Raw genomic sequence first — 23776 nt, forward strand, 5'->3', positions numbered from 1 at the left:
TGTGTGGTCACAATCCAACACTGGAAAATAAAATCCTGAGCCTCTTCAAGTGTTAAAGTTGATACTTCAGATTTTTCTGAAGTGTGGTGTATGTTTGCTGCTTAATCTCACCGTTAGCCAGCATTTTCTCACTCACTCTCTCTCACCACAGTTCATAGAAAAACAATCATAGTTTTTAGCAAGGACAAGGACACAGGAGGAGCTGCTGGTCCTCATTCGGTCAATGTTTGTCACATGGGTTAATCCTAATGAAGCATTTAAAGTGGGTATGTTTTTTCTTTTTGTTTGAATGCCATCATGTGTACTGCCATGACCACACTTTACAGTCTTCTATGGATACTTGGCTACTGCTAAGAGGACTTTATCCAGAATTATTAACAGTAGTTCTTGAATGCTTGTGTGTTTCAGCATTCAGACAGAGAAAACCAGATTACAACCAACCGACAGACTCTGTAGTGATAACTGTGGAGGTTAACACCCAGAATCAAGCACACTCACACACACACACACACACACACACACACACACACACACACACACACACACAAGGGGTTTGGGCAGCTAATCTTCTTGTGACACTGCAATGACTTCCATTCATTTGGACAAAGCCTCATCCCTAACCATAACCTTGACCAGTTATTGGCTTACACTAACCTTAACCTTAACCTTAATCACAATTCAAATGTTAGCCCTAAACTTAAGGTAATAAATGCAAGTGCAAGACACACTCACACATACTCACACAAAGCCATGTGCTTGGTGGAGAGGAAACACTGTTGTGCACTTGCGTGATTTCTCACACACACAGTTCATTTCCTGAAGATGTGAGCTTCTGTCTTTTTAACATCTACCAACAAATTTTCACCACTAACCCCCCTTGGATTAACTTGGGTTGAGAATAGATAACTGTCCCTCACCCTAAAAACACACATTTGCACAGCTTTTCGTATTAGGTCACTGCAATTGGACTGCCCAACTCTATACTTTAACCATAACCAGTTAATGCCCTAACCCAGCCACATGTCATAACGTATGTCTTCCTTTAGAGCCTCAAATAAGAAGTATTGCCTCATTAGGTTTTGGTGCCCATGAGGACTAACTTTAGAGTAGTAGTAAAAGACTAACTCTAGTAGTAGTAAAGCTTTATTTTCAAAGAACAAATTTGTTCTTTGACAATAAAACTTTACTTTCTGTAATTTAATTACAGAGCTCACCCTGCACATGCACCTGTAACATAACATTACTCAAAACTGTATGCAAATATAAAATATTGTGTAAAAATACTGGACAAGTGTTTATTTAAAATGTATAAAATATTAAATATTATACTATTGTGCAAGGTCAGTGTTATCGGACAAGGTCCTGAAGAGGTAACAAAAACGAGCTCATACACAGACACACACACACACACACATGCACGCGCGCACGTGCACACACAGGGAGGGAGGGAGGGAGTTTCTCCGCGCGCTCACTTGTGAGTTTCATTGAGTTCATCTGAAGCGCTGAAGTTGACTTTTCACAGATTTTCCCACTTTCTTCCGTTAGTAATAGTAAGTAAGTCATCTCTTCTGTCAGGAGATACCGGAGCCTCCTCGTGCGCCGGTGACATAGAACACCGGTCCACGCGCTCGGACGGTTAATAACGGACTGAGGTGAAGCAACAGGAGGATTCACGGCGACCGAACGACTCCCACCGAGACCCAGGACTATTAAACGGATATTCCTTAGACAAATGTCGACTTTTTTAATCATGTCCGCCCGGTACTGACTGGAACCAGAACCATAGTTTGACCCGGACTCTCTGCCGTCTGAACGGTACAGTGAACTTCTTGTTAGAGTAAAACAATGTTAGTGACAAGTTTTCAGTCATTAAAATAGTAATAGTCTTCTATGTGTGTTAAAGGTTTGGTAGTCTATTGTAATGAATCAGTCAGAACCATTTTAAACATGTAACGAATATTTTTTGACACTAAGCTAAATTCTTTAATGTAGAAAAAGGCTCAATTTCTCATAGACATTTTATAATATTATTTTTTCACAGGGGCGTACTTAAAGGTGTGTGTGGGGGCATTTTTTATTGCCAGTGTTCTCTTTTAATGGAGTCTGTCATATCCTCAAGTATGAGGCAGATGTTAGCCCTGATAATGATCGATCATAATTTTTAAATGAAACATGTGTCGAGTTCATCTTCTTAAAGGAGATAAAGTATCTCTATTTATCATTAAGTATATTCATTGATTGTTAAAATCATTGACAATTCATTTTCTATTGCTTATAGTTTGTATTGTGTTGTTACGGGGGTAATCCATTCCTGTCTTCCATTTTTTAATGTCAGTCTATTCAATTCTGATTTTGTTATAGTCATAAACTTAGCTACATATAATTGTAAGCTGCACACAACTTCTCATTAAGCTCCATGACTGTAAATAGGCAACAGGAGATGGAGATGGAGACATCAGCAGCTGATGATTCTTATGACTCTCTTTCTCTCTTTGGCGTTCCTTTAGTTCATCCTCCATCATGTACCCCTCAGCTGTCGGTGTGTGCGTGCGCTGCAGTCTGTTTCTGGTCCTGGCTCAGGTCCTGGTCCAATTCCTAGTGCTGGTTAGTCCTGCAGGAGGATACAGTCTGGATCAGGACCACAGTCTGGAGTTCAGTGGTCCCTCCTCCTCCATGTTTGGTTACTCAGTCCTGCTGCATCGCCACAAGTCTCACAAGTGGTCTGTATCTATGCTGCTCATCTGACATTGATCTGTGATAAGTCCTTTGTTAATTTGCTTTTGATCTTCTGTTCATATAAATGTTGAAACTCATTTTTCTTTGAATGGCAGGTACAGATATGTTGACTTGATCAACCTGTATGAATTTCATGAGTTTCTGTATGTTAAATAAACATCTGGAAGTCATGATCGGAGTGATGATCTCACCAATAGTGGGCTGAACTACATTTCATGGCATTGCGTTGTGGGTGTCTCCTTAGTCATGAACTTTGACCTTAAAAATAAATGACTGCTGACCTCATAGAACAGATAAGTTTCATTCATGTAGTGATGCTTCATTAGTTGCCATTTTGGCTAAAGTAATGCGTTTGTGTGTGTGTTTGCATGCTAATTACCCGGTTCTTGTCAATGACAAAAGCTCTTTGATGGTTCACACACAGATGCCATTCAGACACTGAACAGACGCACAGATTTGGGCTAAATCTCACTCTCTCTCTCTCTCTCCCCCTCTCTCTCTCAGGTTGGTGGTTGGAGCTCCAGTAGCGAATTCATCCTCTAATCCTTCTGTTCGATCTCCAGGAGCAGTTTTCCGCTGCAACATTACTGCTGAGTCCCATCACTGCCACCGCATGCCTGCTGGTGTGTTTTTCTGTTGATGTTGTTAAAAGATTTTCTCTAACATTTGAAAGATAAAAGTACCTTTTTTTTTAAAAAAAAAAGGTGGTCTTTAGTCCATATATGTTGTACGTAAGTTGTGTCTGAAACACAATTTTTTGTTATTTTATGAAATCCTTAAATGGACAACATTTAATAAATCTAGTTGTCTGGTAAACAACAACAAAAACATAAAAAATTAATTTTTGGACTGACAAGGAGACAGATATTATGCTCCGTCAGCTTAAAGAACTGGTTATTTTTAAGTTAATGGATGGTAGACTGACTTGGAAGGGGCTCTACATACTAGCCACATACTAAGAACTAAAATTCAAAGCAGGTGTGTTTTAGTTAATTTTGTGGGAATGACAATATTGTCTTGTTTGAGAGTACTTCACTGTATACTCCATGCTATGGTCTTTTAAAAGTAAAGGTTGCAACAAGTGTGAAAGAGTGTAAATGTAATTCATGTGTGTGTCTGTGCAGATGTGGTGAGCTGTGGGAAGACGTGTGAAGCAGAAAGTGATCACCAGTGGTTGGGAGTCAGTCTGTCCAGACAGCCTGGAGACAATGGAGGACACATCCTGGTAACACATCTTCTCTCTTTCTCTCACAAACATGCACAGACACACACCTCCATTGAAATGTATAAACACATCAGCGTAACAGAAGAGACACAGGCGAGCTGTGGTTGGTCAGCGGGGCTCATTGTTTACTCGTGTTTATGACAGTGTCAAGGAAGAGAAAGTGCACAATGAAAAAAATACACAATAATCTGCCACACAGATTTCAGCCATTTTTAGACAACGACGACTGAAGCTGATATTACCAACTTAAGCTGTTATTACCTTTTGTCAAAAATATGTCTATTAAAGCAAAATTCAAGATACTATTTTATACAAACTTAATTTATATTATCATTATGTAATATATCATTTGTATTTGGTGCTAAGGCATGTAGCTCTATTAAGTTAGTTACACAATTCTCAAAAAATTTATTCACCATTCTCAAAGATACACAGGTTAAAATAATTAATCCTGATGAAGCAGTGTGTGTTGTTTATGAATGATTTAATTAAATTCATTTGGCTAGTATTGTGGACACTGCCTACATGGGAATCAGGAGCAGCTGCTTTTTGTCACATCACTGTCAAGTGTTGTCTCATTTGTGTTCTACTGAAGATGCTGAAAGTATTTGTGTGGCTGGTCACTAGTACTGGTTTGTAATATCACTTTGGTGCTAATGGACATGCAAATTGGTGGCCTGTGGTTTTACTTTGACTGAGTGCATATTCTGAGGCAACAGGGTCATGATTCTTGACAGATTATTATGGAACCATGAAAAAGAGTCAGCTAATGTTGGCTAGCCCCTTTTTTTAAAAGCAGGATGAGCAGCAGTAAGTTTGTAATAGCTGTGTGTGTGTTTTGGTGCCTTTAAGGCCCGGGACATGGTCCCCCGACAGTGGGCCATTACTAAAGCATAATGACCGACACGTCACTGCTGATTGAGAAAAAGTCGGACTCCGAACAGCTGATGAAAAAACAGCACTTAGGTTCTATGTCTGCATAAGAGAAAGTTATTCTCTTACAGCAGTTGGCTGTTGACTCTATCTATCGGTGAGAAGGGGAAACTGGAAGACATGTTCGCTTGAGGTGCATATAAGCTCCAGCATTCACAATTTCATCTTTGATGAGGGGAAAAAATGAAATGTTTTACTTATGGAGGAAGGAAGTAGTCTTGCTTTTGTCGTTTCGATGTCTCTACTCCTTCTCTGACTTACTGGAGCTATTTAGCCAATCACAGAGATCTGTCATTAATGGATGGTGATACAACATATTGATTCAGCCATAAAAAGCCGGCCAAGGCCAAGGATGCCATGCAGACAACCCTGACAAGTGCTATAGATGATCATAGACGGCCCAACAGTCAACCTCCTGAGGCTTGAGAACTGCAAAGTGTTCTTCCTTTCTACTTTCTTCCTTAAAATTGCAACAACACAGTAAGCATGGTAGTCATTTTGTAATGGTGTTGGGAATGTGTAAGGGAGTAAAATGATTGTAATACCATCTTATTTTTAATGCAATTTCCGTCTTGGAAATAACAGTGGTAACAGTTGTAATTAGGAGATATTATTACAGACAAGAACATGTCATTATTTAGCTAATAGTTTGGTTTTGAGATTTAATATGCTATCACCTGTGTAATAAGATCAAATGCATTAAAAAAAAAAATCTGAATGATAACCATATTGTAAGGTTGACATGTAAACTACCTTGTCTCGGATGAACATTATTTCCAAGCTAATATACTTGAGTGATTACCATAGAAATAAGATTGTACTACAGTAATTTAACTTCCCCTTTGACAACATTGTTATCATGCTATTACCTATATGGTTACTGTTCTGTAATGTTAAGAGATACCAGACTTCCTAACTAAATTTCACAACTCATCAATGTCCTGCAGCAGTAACGGGTTGTTTGTTGCACTGTTTCTGCTGGTCCTGTCACATGTGCATTAAACCATCATGGAGCCAGAGTTAGGTTTGAAAGCCTCAAAGGCATTGCCAACAATGTGAAAGGTCTCCATGTCTGAAAGGAGCTTTACATTTAGTGACTTAAAGATGACACACACACACACACACAAAGAGAGACAGAGAGAGATATATAGAGATAGAGAAAGAGTTATTGTTTCTGTGTCATGGGAATAGCAACACTGCTGCTAACTTGTGATTGTGTTATAGACAGTAATGAGTCCATGTCACATGCTGTTTGTGTGTGTGTGTGTGTGTGTTCAGGCGTGTGGTCACCGCTGGAAGAACGTCTTCTACTCGAAGAAAGACAGTCAGAACAACAAGCTGCCTAATGGAGTCTGTTATCGCTATGGCAGCGACCTGAGGCATGGCCAATCCATAATCCCCTGCTACAGAGGTACACACATATTAACTATTGGACTTTTATACTTTTCTTGGAACATTATTTCTGAAAGCTAATATTTTTACATTATCTGATGTGTGAGTGGCAATCGCCCTCATTTTGTACAATAAACCTGGAGATAAAATACCATAACTTTCTTACCGAGAGCTTCTGTTTCGATTATCTTGCTGTTCACTGTGAAACAATGAACGCTGTCAAAATTAACAGTAGCACATATAGACCTGAAATAACTGATTTTTATGTCCTGTTGGGGTGAATAGAGACAAGTTGTGAACACAAAATTGAGACACAGACTGTGCACATCTTAAGGTGATTTGACTGACTTGTTTGCTTGTTTGCAAGAGAGCAACATATTGTTACAGGAGGAGTTTTGCTAACTATAGCTCCAGTGTGTCATCGAGCCATATTTTTAACATTCCTAAAAAAATTCTTAACAGAGGAGTGGAGAGAAAATGTCTGTCTTTACTCCATAATTCTTTACTTCACAGTTCTCAGGCACTATTTCCTAACATGTATAATGTAAGAGAAGAATATCTGCATTTTCTTTGCACACACTTTAATGTTGAACTGTGTATGGTGTTTGGTGCCAAAAAGATAGAGGAGATATTTAATTGCACACAGCTGTCTACTTTATTTTGCTGTATGCTGTAGACAGCAGGAGTAATGCAGTGAAGTGGTGAGAGTTAAACAGTAGAAGGTTAACAGGTGAACTCATCATATCAGCAAAGTACACTACTTTTAAGTCAAGGGCGACTCCAGGTTGAGTTGATAATTCTCTGTAGTTTCACATGAGCCACAGTGACAGTGTGACTCCCTCCTAATGCTGTTATTTGTTTACTTGTTGTACATTTGACACCAATGTGTCACTATTCATGTGCTGCATAAAAAACGCTATCTCTGCAGTTTCAAGTACAGATTTGGAAAGTCTATATCTCTCATTTCGTTACCTGTGTGAAAGCAGCAGATGTTCGGCTCCAGGAGGGAAGAAAAAAATGTTTTTGCATTCATATTTGTTTGTTAACCTTCACCTTTTCACACGTCTGTTTGTCTCTGTCTGATGTAGACCACCAGAGGAAGTTTGGTGAGGATTATGGGTCATGTCAGGCTGGCATTTCTAATTTCCTGACAGAGGTCAGTGACAAACAGTCAACACTGTTTTAACATCTTGTTTCCATTAGCAAACTGAATGTAGTCTGTTTATTTTTTAAACTGGTGTTCACACAGGAATTCTGTGCTTTTTTCTTATTCCTCCTAATGGTGTTGATATGGTGAAATCAGCATTTTAGAAAAGAGAGCAAGGCAATGTCCTACAACTTAAACATACAGTATAATATAGACAAAATAAAACTTTTATGGGATTTTTGTACATTAAATGATGTGGTTTGTATGATTTCAAGTCTGAAATCTGCCTGTCTTTCTCAGGATCTGATCATCATGGGGGCTCCAGGGACTTCTTATTGGACAGGCTCGGTTCTGGTCTTTAATACATCCAGTCGAGGGATGTCGGTGTATCTTGATGATGACACAGGAGCAGTCAGCTTCGGGAGCTACCTAGGTACTCGCTACTTCTTGTATTTGTCTGGTATTTGGCACATGATGCATGACAGTAAGAAAAAGAGTGAGCCTTTTATATTTATATGAAGGCTACATAGGTTCTCCAACACACATGGAATAGAAGGTTGAGGTCAGCTCAGCTGCAACATGCAACTTCACCAATAAATATTGCTAAATTGTATGCGCTACACCTAGACATTTTTATTTATGCTTACATTGATATGGAAATTAACATTTTTCAAGTTTTGTCAGTCCATGCATAAGTATAGAGTGTTGTTTGTTTAGTGCTGCTGTTGAGATGATTGGATAATGAACGATTGATAACACTTGGCTCGAAAAGAGTTTTGGTTGGATGATAAAGAGTGAGGGTGCAGTGCAAGGACACGAACTGAGAACAAAGGGACTTTACATGTGTTACTTATCTCAGTTTCAATTTAAAGTGCTGACTATGTAGAGGAATAATTATAGAAATAGTTGCAGCTGTGCTGTTTCTTTTCATCCTGCTACACTGTTGTGTACTGTGATGCTGTCTCATGTCTGACTGTCCTGACATGTTCTAGAAAGTCTTTTTAACATTTTACATTTTCAATTGACTACTGCAGTCTGTGATGTGTGCAAACAGTACATCAGTCAACTTAAAGTAGAATTGTTGTTGGTACAGTATTTATTCAGATAGATTAACAGCAGGTGGGCGAGAGGTGTGATGTTCTTCTTTGTGTGTGTGTGTGTATGAATACATTTGAAAGATGTGTTTGTGTGATGTTCAGTCACACCCCAACTTAACCACAACTCTCTCGCACACAGACACACAGACACTCACACACAGACACACAGACACTCACAAGGATTTCGATTCATTTCCTGGAAACTTACCTCAGCCACAACCATATTAGTCAACCCCAAATCTTAACCATAAACCATCCATACCAGCACATGCCAGTCAGAGAGGTATCTTGAATGAAAATGTATAATCCATTTCAGTCCTTGAGTAAATTAACTTATTTGTTTTTCCACCACTGCAAATGTCAGAATGTTCAACACATTGTACTGTTGCTGTTCAGGGTACTCTGTTGGAGCTGGTAACTTCCTGAGCCCTGCTACAGTGGAGGTGGTGGGTGGAGCTCCACAATACAACCAGAGAGGAAAGGTAGGACCTGTTTATTTGTGTGTCTGTTTACTAACTGTCTGTTTGTGACTCACTGAGTTATATATTAACTAAAGTAAACAGTTCACTTCCTGTTCATGTTTGTGCGAAAAGTTATTGTAATGTTTCTTTTGGTATATAGTATTTAGTAATTGTAACGAGTGAGGGTTATGTGTGTCTTGATGATATGCAGGTCTTCATCTTCACAATTGACAACACTTATTTGCGAGTGGTCTCTGAAGTCTCTGGGAAAGAGGTTAGTAGCTACTTAATGTTAGCATTCTCCATTCAAACTTTGGATTGCTTTGCATTTAATTTGTTTGTGTGTGTGTCTGTGTGTGTAGCTGGGATCCTATTTTGGCTCCAGTGTTTGTGTGGTGGATCTGAACGCAGATGGTTTGTCAGATTTGCTGGTTGGGGCTCCATTGTCAACAGGTGCCGCCAGGGAGGAAGGAAGAGTACATGTGTACATTAACCAGGGCCAGGTGAGCAATTAATCATATCTTATGGAATAGGAATTGACATTGCAGAGAGTGGAGAGTCAATAATGATGACTGTGTTTAAGGGACCCGGTAAAACGTTGTCACAATTTTTATATACTCAGAAATGAAGCAGAAATTTTATATTTTCTTCATATGACCACTTAGTTCCACATCAGTTGCTCGACTTGAGGGTTTCAAATCACATCAGCGCTGCGGGGACATGATGGTCTTAAGATAAAAGATGAATAAGCAGTTCTTTGTCAAGTTTCTTGTAAAAAGGTGGCAGTGAAAAATAGTAATTCCACAAACTAAAAACCATATACCCATCACCCCAATAACCTTTAGTGAAGCATTATGTTGTTTATGTCTTAATATAGGCAAAACTGTTGGAGGCGGAGTTTCAGCTGACTGGCAGCAACGCCTATGCTGCACGGTTTGGAGAGACCATCGCTGACCTGGGAGACCTGGATGATGATGGTTACAATGGTAACAATCACACCTGCACAGTCTGATCTTTTTTTTATTGGATGAATGATGAAACCATTTCAAGTTCACAAAGTGCTGCTACTACCACTGTCAATAGGTAAATACGACTAAAACTGTAAGGGTCATACTTTCTGGATCCACATTTGTCGGCTAGTGTCCAGGTGACGGACATGTTGTCATCTGCTTGCTTCTGTGTTGTTCCGTGTGGCCCCTTCACAGACTAACACGTTGACTACTCATGCTCCCTGTAGCACACAACTTTCCAGTTCAGTTGGTGGCATGCTCTTGTTTTTGGTCAAAAAAGTCAATTAAGAAAATGGTAACTATGGAAACTTGTTTGAGCTTTTATGAGGAAGTCTGCTGGTAGCTTGAGCTACCACTTAGCTACCATCGCTCAGTGGTAAAGTAAGTCGTCTTTCAGTTTGAAGGTTGTGGGTTCAATTCCCGGGCCACTAGTATACATGCCGATGCATCCTTGGGCAAGACACTTAAGCCCACATTGCTCCCGAAGGCTGTGCCGGCAGTGTGTAAATGGATATGAAAGATGAGTGATAGAAAAACGCGCTCCACACAGATGTGCTGTATGAAAGTGTGAGTGAATGGGGGTGAATGGCAAAACTATAGCAGCTTTGAGTCGCCATAAACACTAGAAGAGCGCTATATAAATACAAACCATTTACCATTTACCCACACACGTGCAACATAGTACATGCGGAAATGCAAGACGCAGAACGTGGAATGTGTTTCTCCTTCTTTCTATATCAAACTTTATTTATACTATTTATGTTTATAGATTTTCTTTAGCTCTTAATTATTTCATATTTATTGTTCTACATACAAAGACAACACTACTATATATTTTAAGTCAGTTACCTTGCACACATTTTAACATTGAAGCTGCAATCCCATTTCTCTGCTGCTGTGCTTGTAGAAGTGCATGTGACAAACTTCTGAAACTTGAATCTTAGTTATGTCAACTATGACCCAGCCTCAGTACCTCCATGACTCCATGTTATGGCACTAACCAGAGTACACCAGAAATGTTTAACTGAGGGAGCACAACCCACCCAGCATTAACAGTAGCTGCCACTTTGCGATAACTTAGAGACATGACTGTGACGTTAACACAACACCCTCACACATAAACAGACCCCTCAGCATCTGTGTGTGTGGTGTGGTGTGAGGGGTGGAGTGTGTTATTAAGTTCATTAAAACGGTAATGACAAACTCTTGCTGCTCTCTAACTGAACCCTGCCCATGCCTTCTAATCTGCCAAACTTAGATAAAAGACTGTGTGTGTGCCTCCACATGTGTGTGTTCCAATAGCTAACTCTTTGTAAAAACACATCTCTTCAGAGGCCTCAGGTAAAATATTAAATGACCATTCTGGTATTTCCCCATGTTTATATTCTAATACAGAGCACTTCTATTCTGCTCAACGTTTTTCAACATGGCCAGAATCATGGTTTTAGAAATATGTACATATATATATGTACATATATTTATATATATATATATATATATATATATATATGTATATATGTACTGTACATATATATATATACTGTATATAGCAAAAAGGTAAATTTTTCACTTATCCTGTAAAATCATTTCAACGTTATTCTAACTTTGGTGATCACCTGACATTTGCCCCAGCGCCACCTTAAGTTTGACATTTTGGGATTTTTTAAATGATATGAACATAAAATGTGATTGAGACATTCATGCTCTTCACTTTTGCAGTCTTTCAATGTGTCATGTAATGCCATTATCAAGGAAGAGAAGTTTTAGTCTTGGGTTAATGATGAACACAAATGGTAATATTATTAACTTTTGTTTGTGTTTGGAGATGTGGCAGTTGGTGCCCCACAAGAAGACGACCTAAAAGGAGCAGTGTACATCTACAATGGCAGGAAAGAGGGCATCTCACCAACTCCATCTCAGGTACAATCACTGATGCAGAATAATATTATGTTTTGTAGCTATATTGGCCATTTAGCTTGTTCTAATTTCCAAAATACTGTATATGTGTTTTCCAGAGAATTACTGGATCGACATTGGGTCGTGACCTCAGAATGTTTGGCCAGTCGTTGAGCTCTGGCATTGATATTGATGAAAATGGCTACCAGGGTAAACCTTACTGTCACAAAACTTTGCATATTATACATGTACGTACATGCATGTGTAGATTAGATCTGGTTTAACTTTGATTCATGTCTCTCTGCCTCTGCAGATGTGGCGGTTGGTGCATTCCTTTCAGATGCTGCTGTGGTTCTCAGGTAAAACCACACTGAAATTCTATGTTTATACTGGATTTAGAAATGTTGTGTAATTCTGTCTGCTTTCATGAAGAGCAGAGGTGCCCAAACTGTTTTATTGGAGAGCCAAACTTAAACTCAATAGTTGGCTGTGGGGCAAAAGTAAACATCCATTGTATTGTTATATGATGCAAACAAACAAGTACTGGGATTTTTGTCAGGTGCCCCCATTACATTACATTACATTACATGTTAGTCTGTTAAGCTTCTGATGAGATTCACATGTGTTTATAATATTTGTATTATAATAGAGTTAATAATTGTCAAAAGTGACTCATTTGACTGACTTTATGAATCATATAGATCAACTAAATGTGTCCTGTTTTATATAGGACCCGTCCAGTGATCCAGGTGAAGGCGTCTCTGGCTCTGCCTCAGCAGATTGACCAGCAGGCTATGTTGTGCCCTGACCACAAGACTCCAACTGTCTGCTTCAACATCACCGTCTGTTTCAGTGTCCGGTCCAGACAGTTCAGAGGAGCTATAGGTACTGAAAAACTGATCTAAAACATGACCGCAAACATGTTCATGTCTAATGGCCCTTTTCTCCTATGGGCCAGGCTCGCCTTGGCAAGGCACGGTTTAGGTTGCATCTCCACTACAAATAAGTACCTACTCAACGTGGATGGAGTCATCGCTGCACAGCTGTGTGAAACTGTGGTGACTTCGCTTTACACGCGACACACAAACGGCAGTGGCAGGGTTTATGATGCTCGCTCCTAAATATTGAAACATTTCCCTTGTAGTTAATTAACCCACGTTTTTAGGATTGTTAAGTAGTTTTAACTGATCTACAGTTCGGCTTGATTTCTGTGTCGGACATCACTTCCTGTGATGGCACCAATCAGTGGCTGGCGGTCTGGCAACGTCATGCATAGTACCTACTCAGCATGCTTGGAACCTCATCAGAGCAGGTACTTCAAAAGAGTACCTGGTACCAGGTACCATGCTAGTGGAAACGCTACTTGGGTACCCTACTAACCGTGCCGAGGCGAGTAGAGCCGGTGAAACCACGCCATAAGACTATAGGTCATACAAACTATTTTATTATTATCACATTGTGATAAATGTTATGTTAAATGTAATGTAATGTTATAAACATTTTATGTAACGTATGATATGTAATGTACGTAATAAAAAAAAAAATAATAATTATGACGTAAACCATAGTAGTAAACTGTACTGTTACAGTTTAACTAATGTTCAGGTATATTGTGCGAAAAATTTTATCCAATCCAATCCAACTTAATTTATAAAGCACTTTAAAAAACAACAACAGCTGAAACAAAGTGCTGTACATCAGAGATAAATAAGACAAATAAAATATAAAAATGACATACAATAAAACAATAAAATACTGTAGAAAGTATAAATACAACACAAATGAATACAATAAAACTATTAAAAAGATGAAAACCAACGTCTCATAATGGATCGTAAGCCAAAGAGTAAAAATTGGTTTTAAGATGTGTTTTAAAAGTAAAAAGACAGTGAGGAGGCGTATCTAACATGCTGTAGAAGATTGTTCCACAATCTCGGCACAGCAACCGAAAAAGCTTTGTCCCCTCTGAGAGGTATGATTTACCTGCTGATATCTAAGACTGTTCTCCTCCTCCCCTCTTCAGATCTTCAGTATAATCTGACTGCTGACCTGCTCCACAAACCATCCTTCCCTCATCGTTTCTATTTCCATGGAAACGGGTCATCCAATAGCACAAGGGGCTATGTGAGGGCACGACATGGCCAGCTCACCTGCACAACTCACGTGGCTTACCAAAGGGTATTACACTTAAATATACAGTACACAAAAAACATACAGTGGCTAATAACATGTTAATGGCTGATGAATGATATGTACTATTTTCATCCTCCCACAGAAAGACGTGAGGGACATTTTTACTCCAGTCAAGTTTGAAGTATTCTACAGTCTCAGAGAAGCAAACACCCACAGAACTGCTTCCAAAACCTTCCCACCATTAAAACCTATTCTGCAGCAGAGCACAGGACACCAGGACAGCATCTCCAACCAGGTACCAGCTAGTGATATATGCATTATAAACTACAACCTCACAAGTAATTACTTACTTTTTAAAGACATTCTCCTAAATCCTCTGTTCAAAACTATTCCCACAATTAACTAGAAGGACATAAAGTCAAAGTTCTGAAACTAGCAGTTAGCAAAATAGCACGAACAAGTAAAACAAACTTCCTCGTCCCGATTTCCCTCAGCCGTATTCTTGTGTGAGTAGTTTAATCTATCATGTCCAAGGACCTCGCTGCAACTACTTCTTATTAGAGTCCTGCTATTTGCTAATTGAATGACGCTATTATGATGTTCTCTGACCTTATCGCTCGACAACATCATTTTTTCAGAACCTAAAATGTGAAACTGAAGGCTGTTCATTACCACAATTACCTTATTTCAAGGGAAGGAAACTGTTAATCTGATGTGAACTCCTCCACAGACAAGGATAAACACTTCCGGCTAATCCACATGTGTTTATAGCTGCAGCACATTAACCCTCATTAGTCAACTCATCCTGTGTTCACGTCACGTCCCACTGACTCATGGAAACAGAGCAGGAAGCGTTAAAATGCTGGAACTGATAGCTAGAGTTAGTCAGAATCACAGGAGTCGTCTGTAAAGTCACCCATGTTTTACACAATGATTAGTTTCTCTTCTGTTCATAATTATTACCAGTATTGATGTAAAGGATTCCCTGTTATGGCTCTTTCTCTTTGTCAGACTCACTTTGCTAGAGCCTGTTCTTTGGTGAACTGTTCGACCAACATGCAGCTGTCGGCTCAACTAGTAATGCCACAGTAAGACACACATGCACACACGAACTCACATGCATACAGACATAGAAGGGAGATGTGTGTGAACTTCTCAGACAAAAGTAGTTTGAAACAGGATTGTTATTTTTTTATTTTTTTATTAATTCAAGTCTCTTGTGTTGTGTTTTATTGAAAGATGAGACATAAACAACATACAGCATGTAAATGACACACAATGTGAAGGTTTTTGCCCTCACTTGCTCACACATGGTGTTAATTAGCTGCTGGCTTATTTAGTGCTTTTATCTTGGACTTAGACGGAATCATGCTGTTATTGTGTGTTTTTTAAAAACACTGCCATATGACTGGTTGTAAACATTTCTGTCTCATTTTCTTAAATGGAAAATGTCTCTGCACTAAGTGAGGAATTTTTTTTTTTTTTATAACCCAGCCATGGCATTTATTCTGTTAGAACTCAGCTGAGCTGTATTATAATGTTGGCTGTGACTGAACATCGCTGTTGTTGATTTCTGTCCTCAGTCAACAGAAGTACTTTGCACTCGGCTCTGGACAGACCATAATGTTGAAAACCTCAATGGTGAACTCTGGAGACGATGCCTTTCTGCCACGACTGATGCTGCATTTCCCAGATAACATCCACTATGTTAAAGTACTACAGAATGTGAGTGTATCTCAACTTTATTTGGTCAGCTGAAGGAATTGGACTGGTTAAATTTTAAGTTATATTGTGAAGTAAATCACTTGTGGCTGATTTATTGAATAAGTATGGTTTTATACCAGGGTAAATAGTGTGGTATTATACAAACACCAATTAAACAGCTACTTTGTCACAAAGAAGAGCAGCTGGTACATCTGTTTACATTCAGACAAATCAATTGGTATTTTAAATTGAGAATGTATTCAAAGAGCACAAAAACATCTGGCAAGGCTGCTCAGTTCCTTCACCTGCATCATCACTGAAAATTCCTTCCAAATCCTTTGTTTACATTTTGTGCTGCTCATAAAAATACAAACAAATGCGACCAAAAACATAACCTACTTGGATGAATTAATTAAAGGGTTAGTCATTTATTTGCATTTTGCAATTGCAAGAAAAGTTATTTGTTGTATGTCAAGACAGTCAGAGGCAAAAGCAACAATGGGCTAGTAAAGCAAGACAGCTGCAAACAGGTTGAAGTATAACTGAGAACACAAAGATAGACTCATGAAAAATAGTTAGTCAGTTATGCAATACAGCTTTAAATGCCAAAAATACCAACACACCAGACATGGCAGTTTGTTTGTTGTTAAATACAGTGACCACTATACTCAATAAAAACAACACATTGTGTTTCCAGTGACTGCTTCAAAATAAAAAGACAATTTTCCCAGTTAACAAATTTAAATGTGAAGCAGCCGGGGTTTTGAATATTTATATAATATATAATAAGATAATATGATTATAATATGTGTATTTTGGTGTGCAGCAGGACAACATGGTCAACTGTGATGTCACACAGGAAATCAACAGCACAATGGTGGTTGTTGACTGCAGTGTCACCAGCCTTCTACTTCCAGCCAAAGCCCGGGTACAGTAAGCTTTAGCCAATCACACACTGTTTCTGCAAATGTTTTATATCAAGAAGAAGCACCTGCAGCCATTTTTCACACTCTGTGAAGCTACACGAGGGCACAGTGGAACTGTTCATCCGGTTCTACCGGTATGCTAACATTTGCTGAAAACATTTCCTGTTCTTCAACTTTTGTCTTGTCAGCAGATATTTGATGTATTTCATAAGATTTAACTGTTAAAAGTTCTGCCAAATTCAGACAGAGCAGCAGTTTTAAGGTTGTATTTATTTCAACAAGTGAAAGCTTAGATTGAGCTCAAGAAAATCAACTTAACATACAAGCTTAGTAGAAGTGAGTGGCCAAAGAAAAAAACCCTTTTGAAATCCCTTTTCCTGTTTCCTATAGATGAACATCAACTTCTTATTGGATGTGCACCAGAACAGCACACCTGGTGATATCAACATCCACATTAACACCAGCAGGTAAGGACACTCCTCTCATCTCATGATAACAAGCAACTTAACAAACATGAGCTTTTTGAAGTCATTTCCATTTTTTGCAGTCAAATCTTAGTAGTTAAAAAAAAACAATACAGTTACAAGCTAATCACATGTTAATGTTTTCTTGTCAGTGATAACTATGAGAGGGAGGAGTATCTCCATGACAATACCATCAATCTCCTTCTTCCTCTAAAATATGGGGTCAACATCAATTTCCATGGGTGAGTCAGCACACATTACTGTAACTCTTTCAGAATCAATATTATCATATTATAAATTATTTCCTTAATAAAAAATAAAAACTCCTGGAATTCAGTCAGATCCTAACCACATTTCTGCTGATTAACTCATGTGTTTGTCTGTCTGTCTCTGTTTGCAGCTTTGTGAGTCCCACCTCTTTTGTGTTTGGAGATGAAGACTTGACTCCAGTTGACTGCTACACTGAAACATTCAACTACACATACAAGGTAAACAATCATCTGGTTCAAATGTTTCTTCGTGTGTGTTCAGAGAAAAGACAGAAGTGAATTCTTGACAGAGCACAGAAGAATGTCAGTGAGCAGGAACAGACTTGAGTTTGCTGTAGGCTGTGCAAAAATAAACATTTTAAATTATATTTTTAGTAATGTCGACGTGGGCAGCTCAAGGGCCTGAGCAAGGTACCCAAGGTGCTCACTGTTAATTGGACACTCTAAATTGACCCCAGCCAGGGGGGAGGGGGATTTAACTTCCAGTGTACTTCTTGTGCCGGTCCCAAGCCCCGATAAATGGGAGGGCTGCGTCAGGAAGGGCATCCGGTGTAAAAAAAAAAAAAAAAAAAAAAAAAAAATCTCTGCCAAATCAAATATGCGGCTCATTCGCAGTGGTGAATGTACATTTATTAAAATATTTTTTAAGTGGTTAGTGTTGACATAACCGTTAGTATGATTATTGATTATTATGAACTTACCAGGTTTCACAGAGCATCTGTTACTGTGTTTGTCTGCAGGTGTTAAACTCTGGTCTCAGCAGGTCACTGGATACTGTCGTTGAGATCACTCTACCAAAGATCCTTTCACCGTACCGACACAGACTGCTGCAGGTGGTTGACTGGCAGGTATGTGCAGTTATGAGTACAGCAGTGGCATTAGGAAGCATGATAGACAAAGCAGAATGTCACAGATAGTATAAAACCTGTCAGTGGTATCTGTGTGGTTTCTCACAGGTTTCTGAAGATACATTTCAAATGGTTTTTTGCTCTTGCCACTTACTGCCAACATTATTGAGTTACTAGAGCCAGTGAATTTGGGTAAAGAAGCTTTTCTTGCTAAAACATGTCAAAATGGCTGCTGTGAAAAGGGCCTTTTGTGCCCCTGAATACCATTTTTAAGGTTTTGATGTCATCTTCAGGCAACAATTACTCAGATCACAACAAAATGTACTGACCTCATTTTTTGGAGAGAATTTCTGTAGGAACTGCTGCTGTGAAAGAACTTGACCTAAACTAACATTGAAGAATAGCACACCAAAATAATCTATCCATCTAATCTTATTAGAATAGATGGATAGTTCTTTATCTGCCCCACCGGCAGATGTCAGGCTTCTCCATTCCAATGCATTTATTTGAAAATATGGACATGTTTATTTTCTTTTTATTCAACAAAGATTTTTGAAGAAAATAAAAACAAGAAAATAAATATGTAAATCAGAAAGTGAGTCTCACAATTATTCAAGAATTTTAATTGCATTATTCAGCACAAGTGTGTTTTCGACGAGTTTCACAAGTTTTTGATCATCAGTGCTGTGATGACACATGCTGACACTTGATTTCTGTCTTGTGTTTCATACAGACAATACACTGGCTTTAACACTCAGCTGTGGTTGTTGCTGATTGGGTAATGGTAGCAGTCTTAGTAATGGTAGCTGTAGTGGTTGAATTAGCAGTAGAAGGACAATAAAAGATACGGTAATAGATCTAAAAATTAGTAGTAAACATGTAATAAACACGAGTAGTCTAAAGGTGTGTGTATAATATTAACATGTTCTCCCTCTCTCTCTCCAGTCCTCTCATGGTGTTTGTTCGATCAGTGACAAGACTGTTTCAGTCATCGAGGACTGTGAAGTCCCTCAAGCCTCTTTCATCAAGCAACTCATCTTCTTCTTCTCCTCTACCTCCACACGCAGAATGGTATGCACACACAAACACACACCAACCTGAACCTAAACCTACTTCTAACCTTAAATATTAAACCAAGGCTTAACATACACACAAAAATTTCATTACTACCATTACAACAAAACAAAGAGCTTCTTGCAAAGACAGCAATACAATTATAAGTTACATATATACAGTATATACACAGAAGTGAAAGTGAGAAGTGTATAAAAATAAGGTTTTTAAAGGTGGTTTGAAGGGACGAGAATAAACTGCTAGTTCCAAAAAGCAATGCCCTAAGAAAGCCAGTCAGCAAAATGATTAGATTAGGTTACTTTTCATAGTATTTTTTTTTTTAAACATATCTAAAACATATCTAGTCTTGAGTCAAATTTTGTATTCATGTTTTAACATAACAGTAGGGACAGCAATACCTCTACCATGTTAATACTGTTGATTTAGAGTCATACTCTATATGTACAGTGATATATGATATTTTATTCAGGATCGACCCTGTCCTTCTGAATGCTAGTGTGTAATGTGTCTACCATTGTTAATCTTTCCCAATGTGTGTGTGTCTATGTGTAGTTTTGTGGCCGTGGTGATAACCTGTGTGAGCGGCTAGTGTGTCGTCTCGGTAATCTGGAAGCAGGAAGAGATGCCACCATCCAACTGGAGGTCAAACTGAACCCTGCTGTACTACTGCAAGCTCCGGTAAAATACCAGCATACATGCATGTATGCACACACAGAAAATTAGCTGTCAGTGACCAGAAGTATCTTTACTGAAATATCCGCAAATGACAAACACCACAAAGGAACATGATGTCAACAAAGATCAATTCAGGCATCAATAAAGTCTTATCTTACTGTGACCTGTGTCTCAGGGTCGTCACACTATCATGATGTTGGAGGGAACAGCGAGGCTGTCGTCTCCCAGAGAAGATCCTCATACAGTCCTCATCCAGAAACAACCTACAGCACAGGTAAAACACCCTGCAGCCAATCACAACACAGGTTTCACAGCTCAGTGCAACACTGTAGAGTCTGACTGAAGCCCATCTGGAACAAGTTCATCCACGCTGTCACACTGATATCTGATCTGATCAATGTTGGCTTTCTTCTCATCAAAGCTTCATCTGGAAATGATTTCTCTCTGTGAAATCAGTTGTACAAATGGCTTTGTCAATATTATTAATTCCAGATAGACATATTGATTAATAATAATAATAATAATAATAATAATAATAATAATAATAATAATAATTGAGTTATAGTGGCATGTCTTCAGCATAATTAGTACATTTATTCTTACTTAAAGTTCAACACTTAATGTATGTAAGTAGTATTTTAAATTCAAATAAAATAAAAGTTATCATAAAGTTTCAAAAAGCAAATGGCAACAAATGTAGTAATTTTCTGGCATAACCCTAACTACTTTCCGAGAAGGAAATGGCCAGTTCTGCCACACAAGTGAGCTTCATTTACTGTATTTACTGTGTAGTCAGTCTTTCTCACAGAAAGAAAGGGAGAGAAACACTGTGACCACACAGAGAACACAGAGTCACAGACAAGGACGAGCTGTGGATGTGCAGTGCAGCTGACTGTGTGCAGAACAATCACTCATCTGTTCATTCAAGTAAAAATAGTGTCTATGAAAATAGGTTTTGTTATCTCCTCCCCTTATTTTATGATTTAGTTTCACTGTTAATCTTCAACACTTTTTTTCTTCACTCCTGTGTCTGAAATTGCTGAGGACAGGATGTGTCCTAACGATATCTAGCTGACTTTTGAGGCTGACTTTACTGTAGTTACTTAGTATGTTGACGACAGCAATGAAGATACAGACAGTGAATGCAAGCGCAAGAGAGAGGGGGTACCATGGTATTGTTTTTCCAAAGTATTATTTGTATATTTCCAATATTCGTTGTCTATATGAAAACGTAAGGGTGGCGTTTTGAGATTTTCCCACTCTGTAACCCATTATTTACCTACACTTTTTTCCGTGTGGACACGCCCCTTATTCAATAATATTAGTAGTAGTATATTATATTTATATCAATAAACCCTACATAATGTTACATACTTGACTCTTAAGTTAAATATACATATATGTGTAGTCTACTACTTCCTCTACCATATTTTATCACTCAGCAGATACAGCACACAATAATTGCACAATAGAAATCTCATGGGAGTTGCAGCTGTTAAATGTTAACAAAGTTGCCACAATCTGATGAATATTTCTGTTTTACTAATATTAATCATATCTTTTGTGTGTATGTTATATTTGTAGGTGGTGGTTGAAGCTCTTTTTACCCAGAAACCCTCAACGGCAGTGAAGGTTTTCATCATCGTCGTCAGTTTGGTTTTGGGTCTGATGATTTTGGCTGCTCTCATCTGGTGTCTGTGGAAGGTACGTCAGTCCGTCTATAAACATAATACTGATGTAGTGCAATTATGGATAGAAGAATATTATGTCATGATAATCTCATGATATTGATCATGTCTGTGCTGTTCCACTAATATACTGCCCAGATAAACCACAATATTAAAAAAAATCTTCAATACATCACAATATAATTGTACTTAAAGCTGTGGTGTGTAACATTTAAAGATAAACCCATGTCTCTTTGTCAAATTAGTTCACATTAGGCCTAGCAGCTCCACACAACTGAGCAGGCAGACACAGAGCAAGTAAAGTTAGATAGCTTCATACAGTGGAAATATTGTATGGCTAAAAACACCAGGAAGTGGAATCAGAAATTTCACAAGTGGATTCTACTGCTCAAAATAAGCCCGGACATTCAGCAACGCTACATTAAAAGACAGATATACACATAAATGATCTGTAGAAACAACACTGAAAGACAACGTTACTTCCTTCTTCCTGCTTCTCACTATGTGTGCATGTGTGTATAGTATATGTGTGTGTGAGAGTGGGTAGGGGCAGGGGAGAGGAAACTAGGTTGTAGACCATGGAGTCTGTTTTGGTAATTACTCAGAAAACTGCAGAAACTGCAGTTTCTCACTGTATGTGTAGAAGTAATGACGCCTGCTGCTTGATTTGACGACATGTGTCTGTGTCTGTTTCTCAGGCTGGTTTCTTTAAGAGGGAGCTTAAGAAGAAGGAGGAGGAGTTACGGAGACACAGCTGGGACTATGTTCCTAAAAGCAATAACAGAGAGAGTTTTTCCTAACCACAAACTGTCACCTCTATGCACGACTTCCTGTCTCTGACTATAAGGTGGAGTTCACATTGTGACTGTGCTGCATTTTAATGAGACATTCTTGCTGACAGATGAACATCAACAAAGCCACAAATTTCTGTTTGTGGTGGTTGCTGAGCATGTCTCAAGTGAACATCACCTGAATTGGACCATAACCTTTGAAAACCTTTTTGCCTGATGTGCCTTCACAAAGTCAAAGACTGCAGCTACGGATGAATGGAGGATTAATAAAAAGGGAAGTCAAGTTGAAACATTCAAACCTGGACCAACCAGAAGATCTCATGACGTCCCGGGAGCACGACATTGTCGTGAATGACTTGTGTTTTGACTCTTTTAAGAGGAAACAAACCAAAGGACGTGATGTTCTCAGGGTATGAAACATGGCCTCTGACTGGCTCATTGCTCCCCCTCCCTTGATAAACACCATTTTTGTAACCTGCTGTTTTGATGCACTGTTGACATGAAAAGATGTCGTCCAGACAGAGGATGTCAAATGCTGGCAGCCAGGACAGTGTGTGATGTAGAAAACAATCAGCGCTGTGTTTTTCTTTTTCTTTTTTTACGTATATATGTATTTTTGGCCCTTTTGTGTCCTGATTCAATACAATGGCACAAGGAAGAGAGACGGAAAATGCAGGTGAGAGGGAGGATTCTCATGTGGGTACATTTATCCATGTTTTTGACACATTTGCAGTGTTGACCAAAAGTAAGCTGTCCTGACACTGCTGACTGCTTGTGACACTGATGAGGGAACAGAGAGTCGGAGTCCAAAATGGAGGAAACTGTTGCAGATTACACTTTTTTTCCCAGAAGGAGATCTGCAATTATTAGATGTGAGACAAATATTGAGACAGTCATTGTTTTTCTTTTCCTTAGAGGCTCACTTGTTGCTGGGTGGTTTCCATTTGGCTAACATGGTTCCTCACTTCCTTTACCTATTTCAGGGAAAAATACCAAGTTTATGATTGTAGATCTACAGCATGTGGTGTCAAAGCAAAGAATGAGACTGATGGAAATTAAACAAATACAGAATTAGACACAAAGACTATATTACAAAAAAAGTTAATACTAACCACAATTCTATAGCAATTCTATTTTCCTTAAGTTGCACTTGAAACACTAGTAAAAAGAGAAGGACAATATAAGCATTTAGTGAATTATTCCTGTCCTGCCTGGTTTACAAAATGAATCATGATACAGTATATTATATTGTAACATTGAAGTAGCATATGATCTGATTGAAAATGGTTGCTGAGATGTATTTAAGT

The 23776-nt window shown here is 38.6% G+C and overlaps 1 protein-coding gene across 2 annotated transcripts; it reads left to right on the top strand.

Moving 5' to 3' along the window:
- Positions 1-1461: 1461 nt before the first annotated feature.
- On the top strand, positions 1462-23082 carry itga4 (integrin alpha 4). 2 transcript variants are annotated; one of them, XM_058616439.1, is made up of 29 exons: positions 1462-1815; positions 2508-2720; positions 3241-3359; positions 3861-3961; positions 6173-6305; positions 7375-7442; positions 7734-7866; positions 8927-9012; positions 9203-9265; positions 9354-9494; positions 9869-9977; positions 11827-11921; positions 12017-12107; positions 12211-12256; positions 12628-12782; positions 13921-14075; positions 14173-14325; positions 15042-15118; positions 15614-15755; positions 16561-16662; positions 17051-17127; positions 17277-17366; positions 17525-17612; positions 18134-18241; positions 19187-19312; positions 19868-19993; positions 20166-20264; positions 21575-21694; positions 22377-23082. In XM_058616439.1, exons 2-29 carry the CDS (start codon positions 2521-2523, stop codon positions 22476-22478), a joined length of 3105 nt encoding a protein of 1034 aa, XP_058472422.1. In that variant the 5' UTR covers positions 1462-1815; positions 2508-2520; the 3' UTR covers positions 22479-23082. The 2 variants fall into 2 exon arrangements, with proteins under 2 accessions (XP_058472422.1, XP_058472423.1); XM_058616440.1 differs by having other exon boundaries at positions 16564-16662.
- The last annotated feature ends 694 nt before the right edge of the window (positions 23083-23776 follow it).

Source organism: Solea solea, chromosome 2 (assembly GCF_958295425.1).
Source record: "Solea solea chromosome 2, fSolSol10.1, whole genome shotgun sequence".
Lineage (NCBI taxonomy): Eukaryota > Metazoa > Chordata > Actinopteri > Pleuronectiformes > Soleidae > Solea > Solea solea.

Coding starts and splice junctions, on each gene's coding strand:
- itga4 (XM_058616439.1), top strand. CDS start 2,521: ATGTACCCCTCAGCTGTCGGTGTGTGCGTGCGCTGCAGTCTGTTTCTG. Junction 12,257..12,627: donor GATGCTGCTGTGGTTCTCAG/GTAAAACCACAC, acceptor TGTTTTATATAG/GACCCGTCCAGTGATCCAGG. Junction 20,265..21,574: donor AGAAACAACCTACAGCACAG/GTAAAACACCCT, acceptor TTATATTTGTAG/GTGGTGGTTGAAGCTCTTTT.